The sequence below is a fragment of the Saccopteryx leptura genome, chromosome 3 (assembly GCF_036850995.1).
Source record: "Saccopteryx leptura isolate mSacLep1 chromosome 3, mSacLep1_pri_phased_curated, whole genome shotgun sequence".
NCBI lineage: Eukaryota > Metazoa > Chordata > Mammalia > Chiroptera > Emballonuridae > Saccopteryx > Saccopteryx leptura.
Window position 1 is genome coordinate 6,483,150 of NC_089505.1, and position 15,532 is coordinate 6,498,681.

Below are 15,532 nucleotides of genomic sequence, written 5' to 3' on the forward strand. Positions count from 1 at the left end.
AATTGTTGCCTAGGATGTCATTTCACTTAAAACATTTCTGAACCTGGGCCCTGGCCAGTTGGCTCAGTGGTAGAGCATTGGCCCGGCGTGCAGGAGTCCCGGGTTCGATTTCCGGCCAGGGCACACAGGAGAAGCACCCATCTGCTTCTCCACCCCTCCCTCTCTCCTTCCTCTCTGTCTCTCTCTTCCCCTCCTGCAGCCAAGGCTCCATGGAGCAAAGTTGGTCCGGGCGCTGAGGATGGCTCCATGGCCTCTGCCTCAGGCGCTAGAATGGCTCTGGTTGCAATAAAGCAATGCCCCAGATGGGCAGAGCATCGCCCCCTGGTGGGCGTGCCGGGTGGATCCCGGTCAGGCGCATGTGGGAGTCTGTCTGACTGCCTTCCTGTTTCCAACTTCAGAAAATTGAAATAAAAAATAAAAATAACATTTTGAAACCTAAATTTTTGAGAATTTAGAAGGGGAGTATAGATAATGGACATTAAAAAACATGCCGTGTCCTATAAACTATAAATGACATCAAGATCAAGTTTGTAATTGTTTTCATGACAGCCACATAATTCCAGGAAAATAATTCAAACATAATTCCAAGATATGCACTTTATCCCTGCGACTAGTAACATGTCCAGCTGCTAAAGGATTGTGTCCCCATGAAGGTAGTTAACCCTCAGCAAGAACCTGGTCTCTGGGGCCGTGATGCTCACTCCCAATGTTCCTGAGGCTGCTCTCCTGGTTCACATCCCAGGAGAGGAACCACCTTCCACTAAACCAGAACGTGCAGGCAGGAGCCCAGGGACCCTGGAAACCAGTCAGGGGAGGGGCTGGGACCCTGCGTGGGAGGGGCCCGCAGACCAGCACCCACTGCTCAACCTTCCCGTCCGTGTGAGACCACGGACGGACGTCAGTCACGACCAAAGTGCTAGTTTGCGGAGAGTGGGCAGTGACCCTGGAACACAGGAGCTGAACCAAGGCTTTCTGCCCACACAGCAGAGGCTTGATTGGCTCTGTCCGTGGCCACTTGCTCCTGCAGACAGCACAGCCCTGGGCTTCATATCCTGGGACAGCAGAGGTGGACAGCGATGGCCAAACTTCTCCTATGTTCCAAAACGCCAAGCTTATGTTCACGCTTTCACGTTAAAACGAAGAAAGCCAGCTGGGAGTGAAATGGCTACCAGTGAGTGACACTAGATCCCGCGGTCCTGCCATCCACAGAGCCCACTGCGCCAGGCCAGCGTGGTGACGGGAGCCTCTGTACGGAGAGGACCCAGTCAGTTACCTGCCAGCACTGGTGAGCTGAACAGCAGCGATCCCGCACGGAAGTCCCAAACCTGTGGAGACACACACGTCTTCAGAAGAGGAAAAACTTTGGCCATTATTGTTATAGCTTCAACTAAAGCTTCCAGAACATTACAAATTAACCTAAGTAAATGGTTTTCTAAAAGGGATACAAATGATAAAGTAGCTATAATAAAATTGCACAAACACAATAAAAGAAGTCAGAACCATGCAGAGGTGAGAAGCAGGGGGTTTGAAAGACCCGGGACAAGTGGGGGGGGGCACTCGGAGCTCCTGTGAGGCAGGTGCGCCCGGACCTCACGGGAAGTGTGCCTCCGCGTGCTCCACGCACGCCATCTGCTGTTTCCATTATTTCCACAGAAGGTAAGTGGGGACGGCAAGGTGAGTCTGCAGCCAAGTGGTAAGTGGGGGGCTGGGACTGTGGCCCAGACAGGCAGGAAAGGGACCCCTGCACCTGGTTACCCAGGCACAGATAGCGTGTGACCAGGGGAGTGTGTGGCCAGGGCCCCCTGCCTGTGCGGGAGTGTGTGGCCAGGCCCCTGTCTATGAGGGAGTGTGTGACCAGGGCCCCTGTCTGTGCGGGAGTGTGTGGCCAGGCCCCTGTCTATGAGGGAGTGTGTGACCAGGGCCCCTGTCTGTGCGGGAGTGTGTGACCAGGCCCCTGTCTATGAGGGAGTGTGTGACCAGGGCCCCTGTCTATGAGGGAGTGTGTGACCAGGGCCCCTGTCTATGAGGGAGTGTGTGACCAGGGCCCCTGTCTATGAGGGAGTGTGTGACCAGGGCCCCTGTCTATGAGGGAGTGTGTGACCAGGGCCCCTGTCTATGAGGGAGTGTGTGACCAGGGCCCCTGTCTATGAGGGAGTGTGTGACCAGGGCCCTTGTCTATGAGGGAGTGTGTGACCAGGGCCCCTGTCTATGAGGGAGTGTGTGACCAGGGCCCCTGTCTATGAGGGAGTGTGTGACCAGGGCCCCTGTCTATGAGGGAGTGTGTGACCAGGGCCCCTGTCTGTGCGGGAGTGTGTGACCAGGGCCCCTGTCTATGAGGGAGTGTGTGACCAGGCCCCTGTCTATGAGGGAGTGTGTGACCAGGGCCCCTGTCTATGAGGGAGTGTGTGACCAGGGCCCCTGTCTATGAGGGAGTGTGTGACCAGGGCCCCTGTCTATGAGGGAGTGTGTGACCAGGGCCCCTGTCTATGAGGGAGTGTGTGACCAGGGCCCCTGTCTATGAGGGAGTGTGTGACCAGGGCCCCTGTCTATGAGGGAGTGTGTGGCCAGGCCCCTGTCTATGAGGGAGTGTGTGGCCAGGCCCCTGTCTATGAGGGAGTGTGTGACCAGGCCCCCTGCCCGTGCGGGAGGGTGTGGCCAGGCCCCCTGTCTATGAGGGAGTGTGTGACCAGGGCCCCTGTCTATGAGGGAGTGTGTGACCAGGCCCCCTGTCTATGAGGGAGTGTGTGACCAGGGCCCCTGTCTATGAGGGAGTGTGTGGCCAGGCCCCTGTCTATGAGGGAGTGTGTGACCAGGCCCCCTGCCCGTGCGGGAGGGTGTGGCCAGGCCCCCTGCCCGTGGTGCCCTGTGGTGAGCACCCTCCGCTCCTCTCCCCACACGCAGCGTCCTCGCAGTGCCACACAGATGCCATGACACTAGCTGACCAAGAGATGGGCAGGCACTGAGCTTGCATTTTAGTTTCTTTTCTTCTTAAGCCCAGTTTCGTTCTGACATCTGTCTGGGCCCCTCGGAGTAACCGTGGAGATAAAGTCATGTTTCGTTCCCCAAGGCCTAGGTTCCAGGAGGAGGATCTGAGTTCCCTCAAGCCCACGTGGGAATGTGGGGACAGAAGAGGCGCCATGAACCTGAACGGCGCCCCCCAAAACGTCAGGCCACAGGTCAGGAGGGCAACCATCTCACAGACTGCAGCAGAAGTAAAAATACGTCCATGGCAGTGACCATGAACTCAGGCACGGCGCAAATGTGTCCCCAGTGCTGTTAAAGTTCCTGTCTTACCTCCAGTGGTCTGACCCATCTCCGTACCTTAAAGCTTCTGTCCTCAGACACCGAGGTGATGACATGTGGCCGCCAAGCACAGAACTCAGCTGCTGTCACAGGCCCCTGGTGCCCCTCCAGCTCAGCGAGCGTGGCCTGACTCTGCGGTGAAGGGAGACCGGTGACAGCACGTCTGACCATTCCTCTTATTAAGCAGTTACCTTCTCTCACAGAGAAGGGTTTCTATGAAACTCTACATCACTCCCTCTTCCAAATCTGCTGCTTATCTGTACATAAACCTAGGAGCCAGCATTCAGACAGCCAGGCACGAGCGTTCCAGGGCCCGGTGAGCAGTGCTGGTGACAGGGGAGACTGAGGCTGACCTTCAGTAAAGCCTGAAGCAGGTGTCGTCCACAAAACATCGACATGTTCAGAGCTCAAACACCAAGGGACCCATGAGCCGTCCCAGAACAAGTGTCAGAGGACCCCGTAACCCAAGGACACTTGCCTTTCCATCTGTGGGGTCACTTACGATATTGACCTTTCCCTGGGTGAGCCTCAATCTCACAATTCCTGTGAGGCAATGTGTTCAGAGACAGAAGTGTGAGCTCTCTGCCCCAGACCCCTGGTACACGCAAGGCCACTGCCAGTGAATCACCAGGGAACATTTCATCCCTAACGTCTTCTCAATCTCTGAAGTGGATACAGCGAGCAAGGGAAGTCTCTGCAGGCAAGCAGCTGTTAACTGCACTCGTGCCAGCAGCCCCGGTCACCTGTCCCCACGGCACGTCTCAAGACAACCACAAATCCGAAGGAACAGAAAGCCCAGGTCCTGCTGTCTGACACCTGGTGCTACTGTCAGTGGTCTAAGAAGCCATTCCATTGTCAAATACAAGACTGACTACGCACAGAACCTGGAAGTGGCAGCCTGCTTACTGGAACTAATCCCAATTAAGAAATAAATGAGAAAAGTGCAATTCTTGACGGGGAGTGAATTTCAAAAGAGGTCAACGAGGGACCACCGGAGTGGAGAACACCAGGAGGAGGTTCACTGAGCACGTCGGTTTCCGGGACCCCAGCTATCGAGCTCAGGGACAGGTCTCGATGACGTGAGAGCACCGTCTCTGATTAGACGCCAGATGGTGCTCACTCCTCTCCCCTCACACATTGACACAAAGTCGGCCCATCAAACGCTGCTGCCAGCGGCAGGGGACTCTGTGCCCCCATGGGGTCCGTCGGCCTCGTGCCCCCAGCCCCCACGCGAGCCCTTCTCACCTGGACATCCAGCACAAGGACTCTGCGGCCAGCGCCCACGGCAGCGACCTGGTCGTCGGGGCCACACCTCACACAGTGCACCTTCCCCGGATGGGCGCGCAAGGTGAGCCCGCATGGAGCCAGACCTAGGGGAGCACCGTGGTCAGTGTGGGACCCGGGACAGGACACCGCATCCCGTGGAGCCGCCCCTCTGCGCTAATGCCAAGGACAAGGCTTTGTCAGGCGCCTTTGGCTTTGAGAGCATTAAAAACACTGTATATGAAAATGCTTCTGGAAATATACACGTGGAATTGGCCAGATCTGGCCAGGAGCCTGTGAGGATCCTCCCCGCACAGCACCATGTGAAGGGGGGGGGGGGGGGGAATGAGCTTGTTCTAACCCCTGCCCCACACAGCCAAGCGCCACGCCCGCTCAGGGGCTCAGCTACGCTGCCCGGGAAGCGCGTCACCACGTGACCAAAGCCCCCGGACCTTCCGAAGAGCCACTTAAAAATAAACCTGGGGAGCACAGCTCCTTCCAATCAGGAGATGTTTCTCTTTACAAGGATCTCAGCAGGGAGCAGGCGCCTGATGTGCAGTTCCCTGCACAAACACACATGTATGTTCTAGGCATGTGTACACCGATGCATACGTACAGTGTGTGTGTAGGTATGTATGTGCTATGTACGTGAGTGGGTACTATACGTGTGCATGTTATGGTGCTATGCGTTTGTCTTTACATGCATGTATGTATATTTGTACTTACATGTGTAAGTGTGCATATACTATACATGTGAGTGTGAGATGTTGACTATAAACTAAAGAAGGTGGGATATAAACTATTGTGAGATGTTGACTATAAATTAAAGAAGGTGGGATATAAACTATTGTGAGATGTTAACTATAAATTAAAGAAGGTGGGATATAAACTATTGTGAGATGTTGACTATAAATTAAAGAAGGTGGGATATAAACTATTGTGAGATGTTGACTATAAATTAAAGAAGGTGGGATATAAACTATTGTGAGATGTTGACTATAAATTAAAGAAGGTGGGATATAAACTACTGTGAGATGTTGACTATAAATTAAAGAAGGTGGGATATAAACTATTGTGAGATGTTGACTATAAATTAAAGAAGGTGGGATATAAACTCTTGTGAAATGTTGACTATAAATTAAAGAAGGTGGGATATAAACTATTATCTAGGCTGTTATCTAAAATTATCTGATCCTAAGAGTAACTCTATAACTTCTGAACGCAAGCGGTCCACACTAACTTTTCAACGCCGTCTGATGAGACGGACCACCCCCTCCCAGCACAGGGGGCCCTCGGCTCCTCAAGCAGGCCAAGCCCTTCATACCCAGGACCGGGCACCCTGGTCCCTCTGCCTGAAGTGTGCCCCCAGCACAGCCACACCCCAGCCCCAGCCCCCCACCCCCATCAGCCCCAGCCGGTGTCACATCCTGGGGTTGCTGCACGGGAACATCGCAGTGACCTCGTTCACTCCACCACTCACAACCGCTTACTTGTCTGCGTGTTTCCCACTCTGAGCTGTAAACTCACCCCATCTTCCTGAGGAAAGAATGTTTCCACCTGCCTACATTTTCAGAGTTCCACAAAAATCACAGGTTTCAAAGTAAGAAAAAAAAAATACCTAAGATTAAACCCACTGCGCTTAGGACATGGCCCTCACCTGAGGCCACAGCCAGCAGGTCTGAGTGGCCAGGCAACTCCCCACCCAGGGCACCTGCCCCACATCTGGCTCTACTGCCCCACATCTGGCTCTAAGGATACAGAAGTCAAACGAGGTCCCAAACCCCTTTATGTTACCAAGTACATTTAAGGGTAAGCTGTTCCTTTGGTACATTTTTTTAATGTTTAAAATCTGCATTTACCTTGAAGCCCTCTTGCTCTGCACTCGTCCAGCCTCCACATTATAACACAATCTTGTGATGCAGAACAGACCAGAAGTGGATTCCCTGTATTTCCAAACGCCACCGCAGTAACTGGCTGATGGTGTCCTCTGAGGATCAGAAGCTAACACATTCACAAAAATATCATCGCTTAGAAAGAACAAACAAAATAAAATATAATCTTAAACCTAAGACATTAAAAGGACTGAATTTTCCAAACACATTTTCATATATTCGTTTATTAAAATCCCCATGTGCTGCTAAATGATTCTCTCGAGCACTACCCTGCTGCTCAGTATCACAAGTGACACACACGAGCAGAAAGGAGAGCTCCCTCCACCCCCATTACCCGCTATTTAAAGAACAAGTGCACCCACTGCGTGCCAGGAGAGCCCACAGCTGTCTGAAAGGAAAGACGAGAGGGCAGACAGAGTCGGGACGGACCGGGGCGCCTGCCCTGTGGATAGCTGTGGAGCCGACACGTGGACACCAAGTCACAGGAGGCAGGCTGACATGAGGGCGTCACCAAGTTCAACCTGAGGACCAGGAAGGCACCCTAGGAGCGTATCTGTCCCGAAGGGTCCAAGATCACAGAGAAGAAAACAGAGGAGGGGCCCCAGCATCTGAGGCCGCTTCTCCCTTAAGACATCAACCAAAGGCAACTTTCTGACAGTTCCAGTAAAGGCTGTTAAGAAGCTGAGATATTTGAGGCTAGGGGCACAAAAGGGGTATAATTAAATAAACCCATTTTTCAGGGTCATAAATAGAAGTGTCTTATCGGAAGAAGGGCAAAGAATTTTGCTTGACAAAGTACTTCTGAGAATATGGTCAATAGTCTTAAAGTTGAGGACTCTGTTTTTTTTTTCTCTTTAAAACATTATGATGGACTGTAATAAAATTGTGCTTTAAAAAAGAATACAGCCTACTAACAGGGGAAGGGGCATGCTGTGGAATGCCCTGGGCTTCGGGTACAAACCCAAAGACCAGACCCAACAAGCAAAAGTAAGTGGAAACAAAGCTCTCACAGGTACTGACCCCCTCCTTCAAGGTCCCTTTATCCCCTACCTGGGACTGCCAGTGCCCTCAGCTAGCCAGCCATCGGAGCAAACAAATTCTCTATAAAAACTAAAGATCATCCAGAGCCTCAAACTAGCTGCACATTTTTTCATATATAACACCTGACAACCCATCAAAACTAACCAGGTATTCAACGAGACAAGACCATCCAGTCAAAAACCAACAGAAATAAGAAACCACGGAAAACACCCACAGGCCACCCAGATGGCCTTGAAACCAACACAAAAATGATTCAAGTGTTAGAATTACTAAATAAGGACATTAAAATAGTCATTGTAACTTTATTCCATGTTTAAAACACTAAATAGAAACACTGAATACATTTTTTAAAAGATCCAAGTCTACCTTCAAGAGATGAACACTAGAATGACACGAAAAACATGAATGGGATTAACAGATCAGATGTTGCAGAAAAGGTAGATGATCTGAAGAGACCTATGTATATTAAATAAAATATATCAATAATAACCTAAAGCATCATGTCAAGATTGGTTGACTGGTGAACGCTACCAAACATTTAAGAAAGAAATACCAATTCACTACAATCTCTCTCATAAGATAAAAACAGAGGAAATACTTTCTTATTCATTTTATGAGGCCAGCATTACCCTAATATAAAAACCATACAAAGATATGATAAGAAAACTATATAGCCTAATATCTCTCATGAACAGATGTAAAAATGTTCAACAAATATTCCAAATGTTAGCAAATCAAACTCAACAAAGTATAAAAGAAATTATCTCCCATGACCAAGTGAGATATTCCAGGTATACAAAACTGGCTCCACATTTTAAAATCCATGTAATTAATCTCTACTGGCTAAAAAAGAAAAATCACATGATCTTGTCAATAGATGTAGAAAAAGCATTTAACAAAATCTACCCATTCATGATCAAAGCTCTCAATATACTAAGACTAGAGGAGAACTTCCTCAACTTCTTAAACAGTATCCACAAAAAATCAAAGCTTCCCCAACAAGATCAGAAATGAGGCAGGAATGTCCACCACTCTTTATTTAACTGGAAGTCTTCGCTAATGTGATAAATGTGCTCCCTTCAGGGAGGGGAGAGAGGAGCACTGATTGACAGGTGGAAGTCACCCAGCTGGATCCACTTTGTTATGTGCACTTAATGTCTGGGACACAGTTTTCTAAGTATTGCATAATTCACTAGCAAGAACTATAAGAAAGAGATCAAAAGAGATTAAGCTGGATCTCTAAATGCTGACCTCTTAACTCAGGGGAGAAAAACCAAAATATAGCTTTCCCTCTATTAATCATAAATAGTTTCTACCATTAGCAAAGTGCTTGCCAGTGAGGCTAAAAGTTAAAGAAAAATTTCAAAGTAAATATAGTTCTGGCTCCTAAGTACTATACTGGCTATTCTCAAACTTCTACACTTGATCTTAGCCAAAAGGCCGAGAAGCGATTATTCTCAAACTTCTGAAGCCTAAAAAGTGCAGGCAAAAATTATTCAAATGCCAACATATATTGATAAAATTTACTTTTTCATTTTCTATAATGAAACTTGTTTTTACTGAGTATTCAAAGTCATTAAATCAGCTTTAAAATGTAAATTCTTTACCTATTTACCGCAATAAACTTCTTTAGATGTGTTAATATTAAAAATCTAATGCCCTGGCCGGTTGGCTCAGTGGTAGAGCGTCGGCCTGGTGTGCAGGAGTCCCGGGTTCGATTCCCGGCCAGGGCACACAGGAGAAGCGCCCATCTGCTTCTCCACCCCTCCCCCTCTCCTTCCTCTCTGTCTCTCTCTCTTCCCCTCCCGCAGGCAAGGCTCCATTGGAGCAAAGTTGGCGGGGCACTGAGGATGGCTCTGTGGCCTCTGCCTCAGGTGCTAGAATGGCTCTGGTTGCAGCAGAGCAACACTCCAGATGGGCAGAGCATCGCCCCCTGGTGGGCATGCCAGGTGGATCCCGGTCGGGCGCATGCGGGAGTCTGTCTGACTGCCTCCAGTATCTACCTTCAGAAAAATACAAAAAAAAAAAAAAAAAAATCTATTAAATTTCAACGTGTCTTGTATTAAGATAAACTTATTGCTCCCCATGTTCTTATTAAAGCGTTTTTTTAATAAAGTAATTCCAGTTTAAAAACCCATTACTGTGATGCTTCTGCTGTGTTAGCACCGCCCGCTCAGCTGCCAGCGGACCCCACAGAGGACCCTGGGAGCAGGACAGGAAGTGGGGAGGAGCAGGAAGGAAGTAGGGAGAGCAGGACGGGAAGCGTGGAGGAGCAGGACGGGAAACAGCAGGGTGGAAGCAGGGAGGAGCAGGGCGGGGAGGAGCAGGACGGGAAACGGGGAGGAGCAGGACGGAAGCGGGAGGAGCAGGAACAGAAGCGGGAGGAGCAGGACGGGGAGGAGCAGGACAAGCGGGAGGAGCAGGACGGGAAACAGCAGGGTGGAAGCAGGGAGGAGCAGGGCGGGGAGGAGCAGGACGGGAAACGGGGAGGAGCAGGACGGAAGCGGGAGGAGCAGGAACAGAAGCGGGAGGAGCAGGACGGGAAGCGGGAGGAGCAGGACGGAAGCGGGAGGAGCAGGAACAGAAGCGGGAGGAGCAGGATGGAAGCGGGGAGGAGCAGGACAAGCGGGAGGAGCAGGACGGGAAACGAGGAGGAGCAGGAACGGAAGCAGGAGGAGCAGGACGGGGAGGAGCAGGACGTGAAATGGGGAGGAGCAGGATGGAAGGGGGAGGAGCGGGGAGGAGCGGGACTGGAAGCGGGGAGGAGCCGCCTGGGCCGGGCTGTGTGGAGCGTCCGGAAGCGCGGAGCGTCCATACCTGGTGCGGCGGGTCCCGGGCGCTCCACACGCCCAGCGCGTCTCCATCCACAGGGAAGGCGCAGAGCGGCGGGCGGCACGCCAGCTGGACGTGCGGGGCAGGCCGCGCGGATCCCAGCAGGTACCTCTCTGTGACGACGACGCCCTCCCAGCTGCTGCTCGCGGGGAAAGCACGAGGTTCTTCCATCTTCCAGCTGAAAGCACAAGGCAGCACGCGGTGGGCACGGCGCTGGCTCACGAGGGCACCGCCTGCTCACGGCTTGGCCTCCCCACCCCCCAGAGGGAGAGCGCGGACTCAGCCGGGAAGAAGCAGGCTGGGTGGGAAAGGCCGCAGTCAATGCCCCCCAGACGGTATTTATCAGGGGTCTCAGGGGCTCTCAACAGAATATTCATCCGCCCCGCCCCCACGAGCTTCCTCCAGGTCCTCCGCTGATTGGTTGGCCGGGGGAGGCTCGCAGTCCACGGAGCTGGTGCAGAGGTCAGTTGTACCGGGTTTTGCTGCTTATCTGGGCCTGAAGCTGATAGTTTTGCCCATAGGCACAGGGCTCTTACCCTGGTGACCCTCTGTGACTCGCCCATCCTCCTGCCCCGCCCCTGCCTGTCGACCTGCCCACGGCAGGGGTCCGCCCCCACACCTGACCAGGAGGACCCCTCTCAGGGCACCCTGGAACTGCAGCGTGATCCACCCCAGAGAACCTTCACAGACGGCGCTTTATGCAGATGTTGGATTAGCCCTGCCGGCCACCTGGATGGGCCCCACCTCACACCTCATTCTGGGCACTACGTACACCGGAACACTCAGACGCGGGACTTGGGACAGTAAGTGGTGAGAAAAGGGCCTGTCTGGTCACCATAGTGTTTGTGTGAATACAAGGACCTAACCGTCTGGTCACCATGCTGGTCAGGTTCATACAAGAAACCTGGGGTTCTGGTGATCATGCTGGTTAAAGAACAACAAAATTAAAACGTGTGTTGAATATGTTAAAGCACGTTCTCCTCCAGTTCACAAACTAGGTTTTACTACAATTGCCAAGACACAGCAGTGAGCTTCACATTAAAAAAATTAAATGTTTCAAAGCTCCCATGATCAGCTTTACAGATTCTATTATGTAAAGTGAGCGGTGTCTGCACAGTGATGGGTGGCATTGTCCCAAGTGCAGGCACTGCAGTGACTGGCTCCTTCCACTGTTTCTCCAAAGCAGAAAATGTCTTAAGAAATGAAAGACTATATCAAAAATCTTAATTTTCTCAAAATGTTTAAGAATCCACACATCAAATTGTAATTAAATGTTATTTAACATAAACTGTCTTCATCACGTCTGAAATCTCTACAGAATTCAGCACAGTAATAGAAAATACAGTATTTCTAAGCCAACTTTACAGTTCATAGATCACTTTCATAGACATTAACATGCACATTTGTGTACGTCAATAAATACATGATATAATTTTCCAATAACCTTTAACCCTTTGAGTAGTACAAACATTCATGTATGTCCTGCCTTCTGACCATCCAGAGTACAATCGATTTATTTTAAAAATATGTAAGGCAACATTTAAAAAGGCAAATGTATGTTATTCTTGTTTCCATAAATTGGTTATCAAACAAACATGACTTTAAGTTCATAAAACTGTAACTGGAACTAATTTCATTTTTTGAAAAAAAAAACTCACTCCTGAGGGTCAGCGAGCATGAAAAAAACTCACTCCTCAAAGGGTTAAAGTTGTTATATTTTCCCCATTTTACAGGTGACAAAATCACAGCGGCTTGCCAGTGACCACAATGGTCAGTGGGATCACCACCCAGACTCACGTATGACTCTGCCTCAGAGGCACCTCCTCCACAGGACACAAGAAGCAGTACCCAGATGTCCCTGGCTCTGGGGCAGCACCCATGCAAAGGGAGGCCCAGGGTCACAGCCACAGATCTGCCTGGCATTCCTGCTGCCCGCGGTGGCCTGGCATCTATGCCAAAGCACACAGCCAGGATTCAAGTTCAAAACTGCTTTGATCAAACCCCAAGGGAACTCCTGGAGCCCAGGCAGGAAGAAAACCCCACTACCTGCTCCTGCCGCTCTTCCCGCAGCCGAAACCCCTTTTCGCTTGGTGAGTTAAAATTTGAGCTAAATCAGAATGTAAAATGCCTCCCCTCCTTCCAGCCTGGACCCCATCAAGGTGCACCAGGGAGAAAAGTGTGGCAGCAGGACCTGTAGTGAGAGGTGCCCGAGGGTCAGGGTCCCATCGCCTGGTCTTGTGTCTGTGTCCGGTGCTGGGGTCCCAGGAGGACAAAGGCTTGCCCTCACCTTTGGAGGTCCCCAGGGACCTCACACAGCACACTGTTTCCACACTGGCTCTTTCTGCTGGTTCCCTGCTCCTGATCAGTCCTCTTGGGCACGGCTCTTTCTAGAACAATGGAAAAAGGGAGTTCCATGGCAAAAGATACATGGAGTCCAATCCCGCAGAGCCCCTCGTCCTGCTGAGACAGAAACACGGAAATCCTCTGCTCAGTCAACATGTCCCTTCCAGGAAAGCACTGCTGGTCCTCCCTCGTCACCACTCCTGCCTTGTGGAGGCGAAGAGCTGGCCCAGCCCGACACGTTAGAAGCAGGCCCTTGTTACCCACAGCCCTCTTTAGAACCTCATCCAAAATCATGTCCTAGTTAACACCGTAATTAATAATTCAATATGTTGGGACAATGGACGCTTTTCACTATAATTAACTGAAAAATATCTCACCACCAGCACAGAACTGTAGATAGCAGAGTCAAAAACTGAGAGACCTCCAAACCGTGACACTGAATTCTGGGGGCATGAGAACAAATTCAGGAGGTGACAGCTCAAGAGTCCCATCATGCAGAGTCAAAACATTTGGTTAAACTCTATCCTGCAGTAATCTGGAAAACAGACACCAGGCTTGCTGGTCCTGTGGACTGGGGGAAGTGGCTGAAATCAGTGTTTGTACCCAACAGGCAAAACTGGCTTAGAAAAGAACTGTCTGGTGTGCAAGCAGAAATGCGTGGCAATAGAAAAAGTGCCCAGGACTTCAGGGTGGAAACATCTAGTTCTCTAGATGTTACAGTAAGGGACAAAGGGCCATCACATAGCCTTCCAGAAAATATCAGATCAAGGGTGATGACCTTCCCAGCACGTGGCTGAGCTCCGACCAAGGCCACAGGGACAGGGAGTCCGTGGGCATAAGACGCATCAGTGTCTTACAAATCTGGTCCACGAAACCCTCCCGTACATGATGCTCTCTTCTCTGCCTCACCCATTGCTTAAATGCCAAGGATACGCCGGGCCTAAGAAAGAGGGACCCACAGATGAACGAGGTCTCTTGATTCACAGCCTGAAGAAAGATGCCTAAATTGTTGTAGCCACACAGGACCACGTGAGAAGTAACAGTGTTATCTGTTGGGGCTGTTTGCTTCTGCATTAGCCTACTCTCTCTGATATAAATGGTTAAAAACAATATGTGCAGAACAATGAAAAATGCAGAGAGAATAGTTACACTTGTCCTCCAGGCCACCTCTTCTTGCTGTGTGTTCCAAGGCACAGCCAGTGTAGGAGTCGGATAGATAAGAGCATGTGCATAGGTACCAGTTAGAGAGGGGGCGTGCAAGTTATTTTTCAGTGAGATTCTGGTGTATCTATGACTATGTAAGCATGGCAGGAAAATGTGGTGACAAGTAGCTACCAGGGAGATCATCGTTTTTAAGTTACATCAGAAAAAACAACCAGACAACAATCCCAGATAACTGGAGCCTGCACATTAAAGAGCCTTTCATTGATACAGAAGCAGTACATGTGAATTATACAAAATCAGAACATCCATACAAGGAAAAACCATAATTATTTACTATTCAAGCAGCGACCTGTCGGAAAACGGCTGAGAGCTTCAACTGCAGCCTTGAGACAAGTCTTTGGTGTGGACTTGAGAACACCAAGTCCTGTGGGGGCAGAACGCTGCCCTGCCAGCGGTACTGTGATTGTTTATAGGAAGCAGCAGATCCCTGTAGCCATTTTCCTACATGCCTGGGGGCATCCGCTGGTCATCTTTCCCTGCACCTGAATCCATTGTACACTAATTTGACCCGGGCTCTACTAATCTGCTTGATGAGCAAAGAGACCAATAAATATGAAGAGGCTGCAGCTACCCGGCTCTCAGTCCTGGAGGCTGGGAGTCCCCTGTACCCATCTTTTCTCTATGTTGTGTGTGTTTTCTTAGGACCTGCAGCGCCTACCTTTCGTGCACACCCACGGCTGAGCTGGTCTGGGCAGAGACCCACTAATGCCAAAGACCAGTGTCACCCAGAGGCAGCTTCCACCAATTGCAGGCAAATCAACCCAAAGCAAATAACCAGCCTAAGGCTGACCCACCAGCTTCACGCACCGCGTGTGACTGCAAATGTGACCACACAAGTGTTCATCCCCACTCGTGCCACCTCCCTCAGCGTCCCAACCGACCTACGTGGTCTGTAGCAACTTGGGGTCAGTGCATGTGTTTAGTTTACACCAAAGCGATTTAAGCAGGTTCTGAAACAAACACAAACACTGCAAGCGACACAAGGGTGTGACGGTATCTTGCACATCGCACTTCCTCGGGGAACTTCCTCGGGAAGCTCGTTCCACAGCCGGGGTCCGTGAACATCAATTCCTTATAAACACCTAGGTCCTCAATATAAAGACAACCCCGCGCAGAGCATCGCCCCCTGGTGGGCGTGCCGGGTGGATCCCGGTCGGGCGCAGGCGGGAGCCTGTCTGACTGCCTCCCCGTTTCCAACTAAAGAAAAATTTAAAAAAATTAAAAATAATAAAAAAAGAACCCCGCTGAAGACACTTTCAGGAGCATTTCAAAAAGCACTGTGTTCTTGAGAGGAAGAGAGCAGCTACGGGCGCTCCAAGAACGTCCCTCAGCGCACCCGCCGCCCACCTGGGGACGCTCAGCTCGTGTCCGCACCGGGGCCCTCGGCACACCTGTCTCACCTGAGGACCCGCGAGCTGGACGGGGAACCACACTGAGCACCCCCGGAGAGGCTGGAGCTGGCGCCACGCCCCTTCTCGTCGCCGTGGTTACAACCCAGCGCTCCTCAGCGTCACACCCCTCTCCCAATCCTCGCGAGAGCCAAGTCCCGGATACTCCCCACTTCCGGGAACTCCTCGCCTCCGAGTCCCACCCACACCCTGGTCTTGCCTCACTTCCGGCTCCGCCTCACTTCC

At 50.9% G+C, this 15,532-nt stretch overlaps 1 protein-coding gene and 1 non-coding gene across 2 annotated transcripts in view; both read right to left on the reverse strand.

Moving 5' to 3' along the window:
- The window catches only part of WDR27 (WD repeat domain 27), a 113,850-nt gene extending 98,319 nt beyond the window's left edge, over nt 1-15,531 (reverse strand). The window contains exons 1-7 of the mRNA XM_066372815.1: nt 15,299-15,531; nt 12,129-12,718; nt 10,317-10,509; nt 6,426-6,567; nt 4,549-4,673; nt 3,322-3,435; nt 1,274-1,325 (exon numbers count right to left, since the gene is read on the reverse strand). Coding sequence (XP_066228912.1) covers nt 1,274-1,325; nt 3,322-3,435; nt 4,549-4,673; nt 6,426-6,567; nt 10,317-10,509; nt 12,129-12,211 — 709 coding nt within the window. The 5' untranslated portion in view covers nt 12,212-12,718; nt 15,299-15,531. The remainder of the gene's footprint in view (nt 1-1,273; nt 1,326-3,321; nt 3,436-4,548; nt 4,674-6,425; nt 6,568-10,316; nt 10,510-12,128; nt 12,719-15,298) is intronic.
- Nucleotides 8,762-8,951, reverse strand: LOC136401781 (U2 spliceosomal RNA). The gene has a single exon (XR_010750758.1). It is a non-coding gene; the product is annotated as a U2 spliceosomal RNA (small nuclear RNA).
- Nucleotide 15,532: the final 1 nt, after the last annotated feature.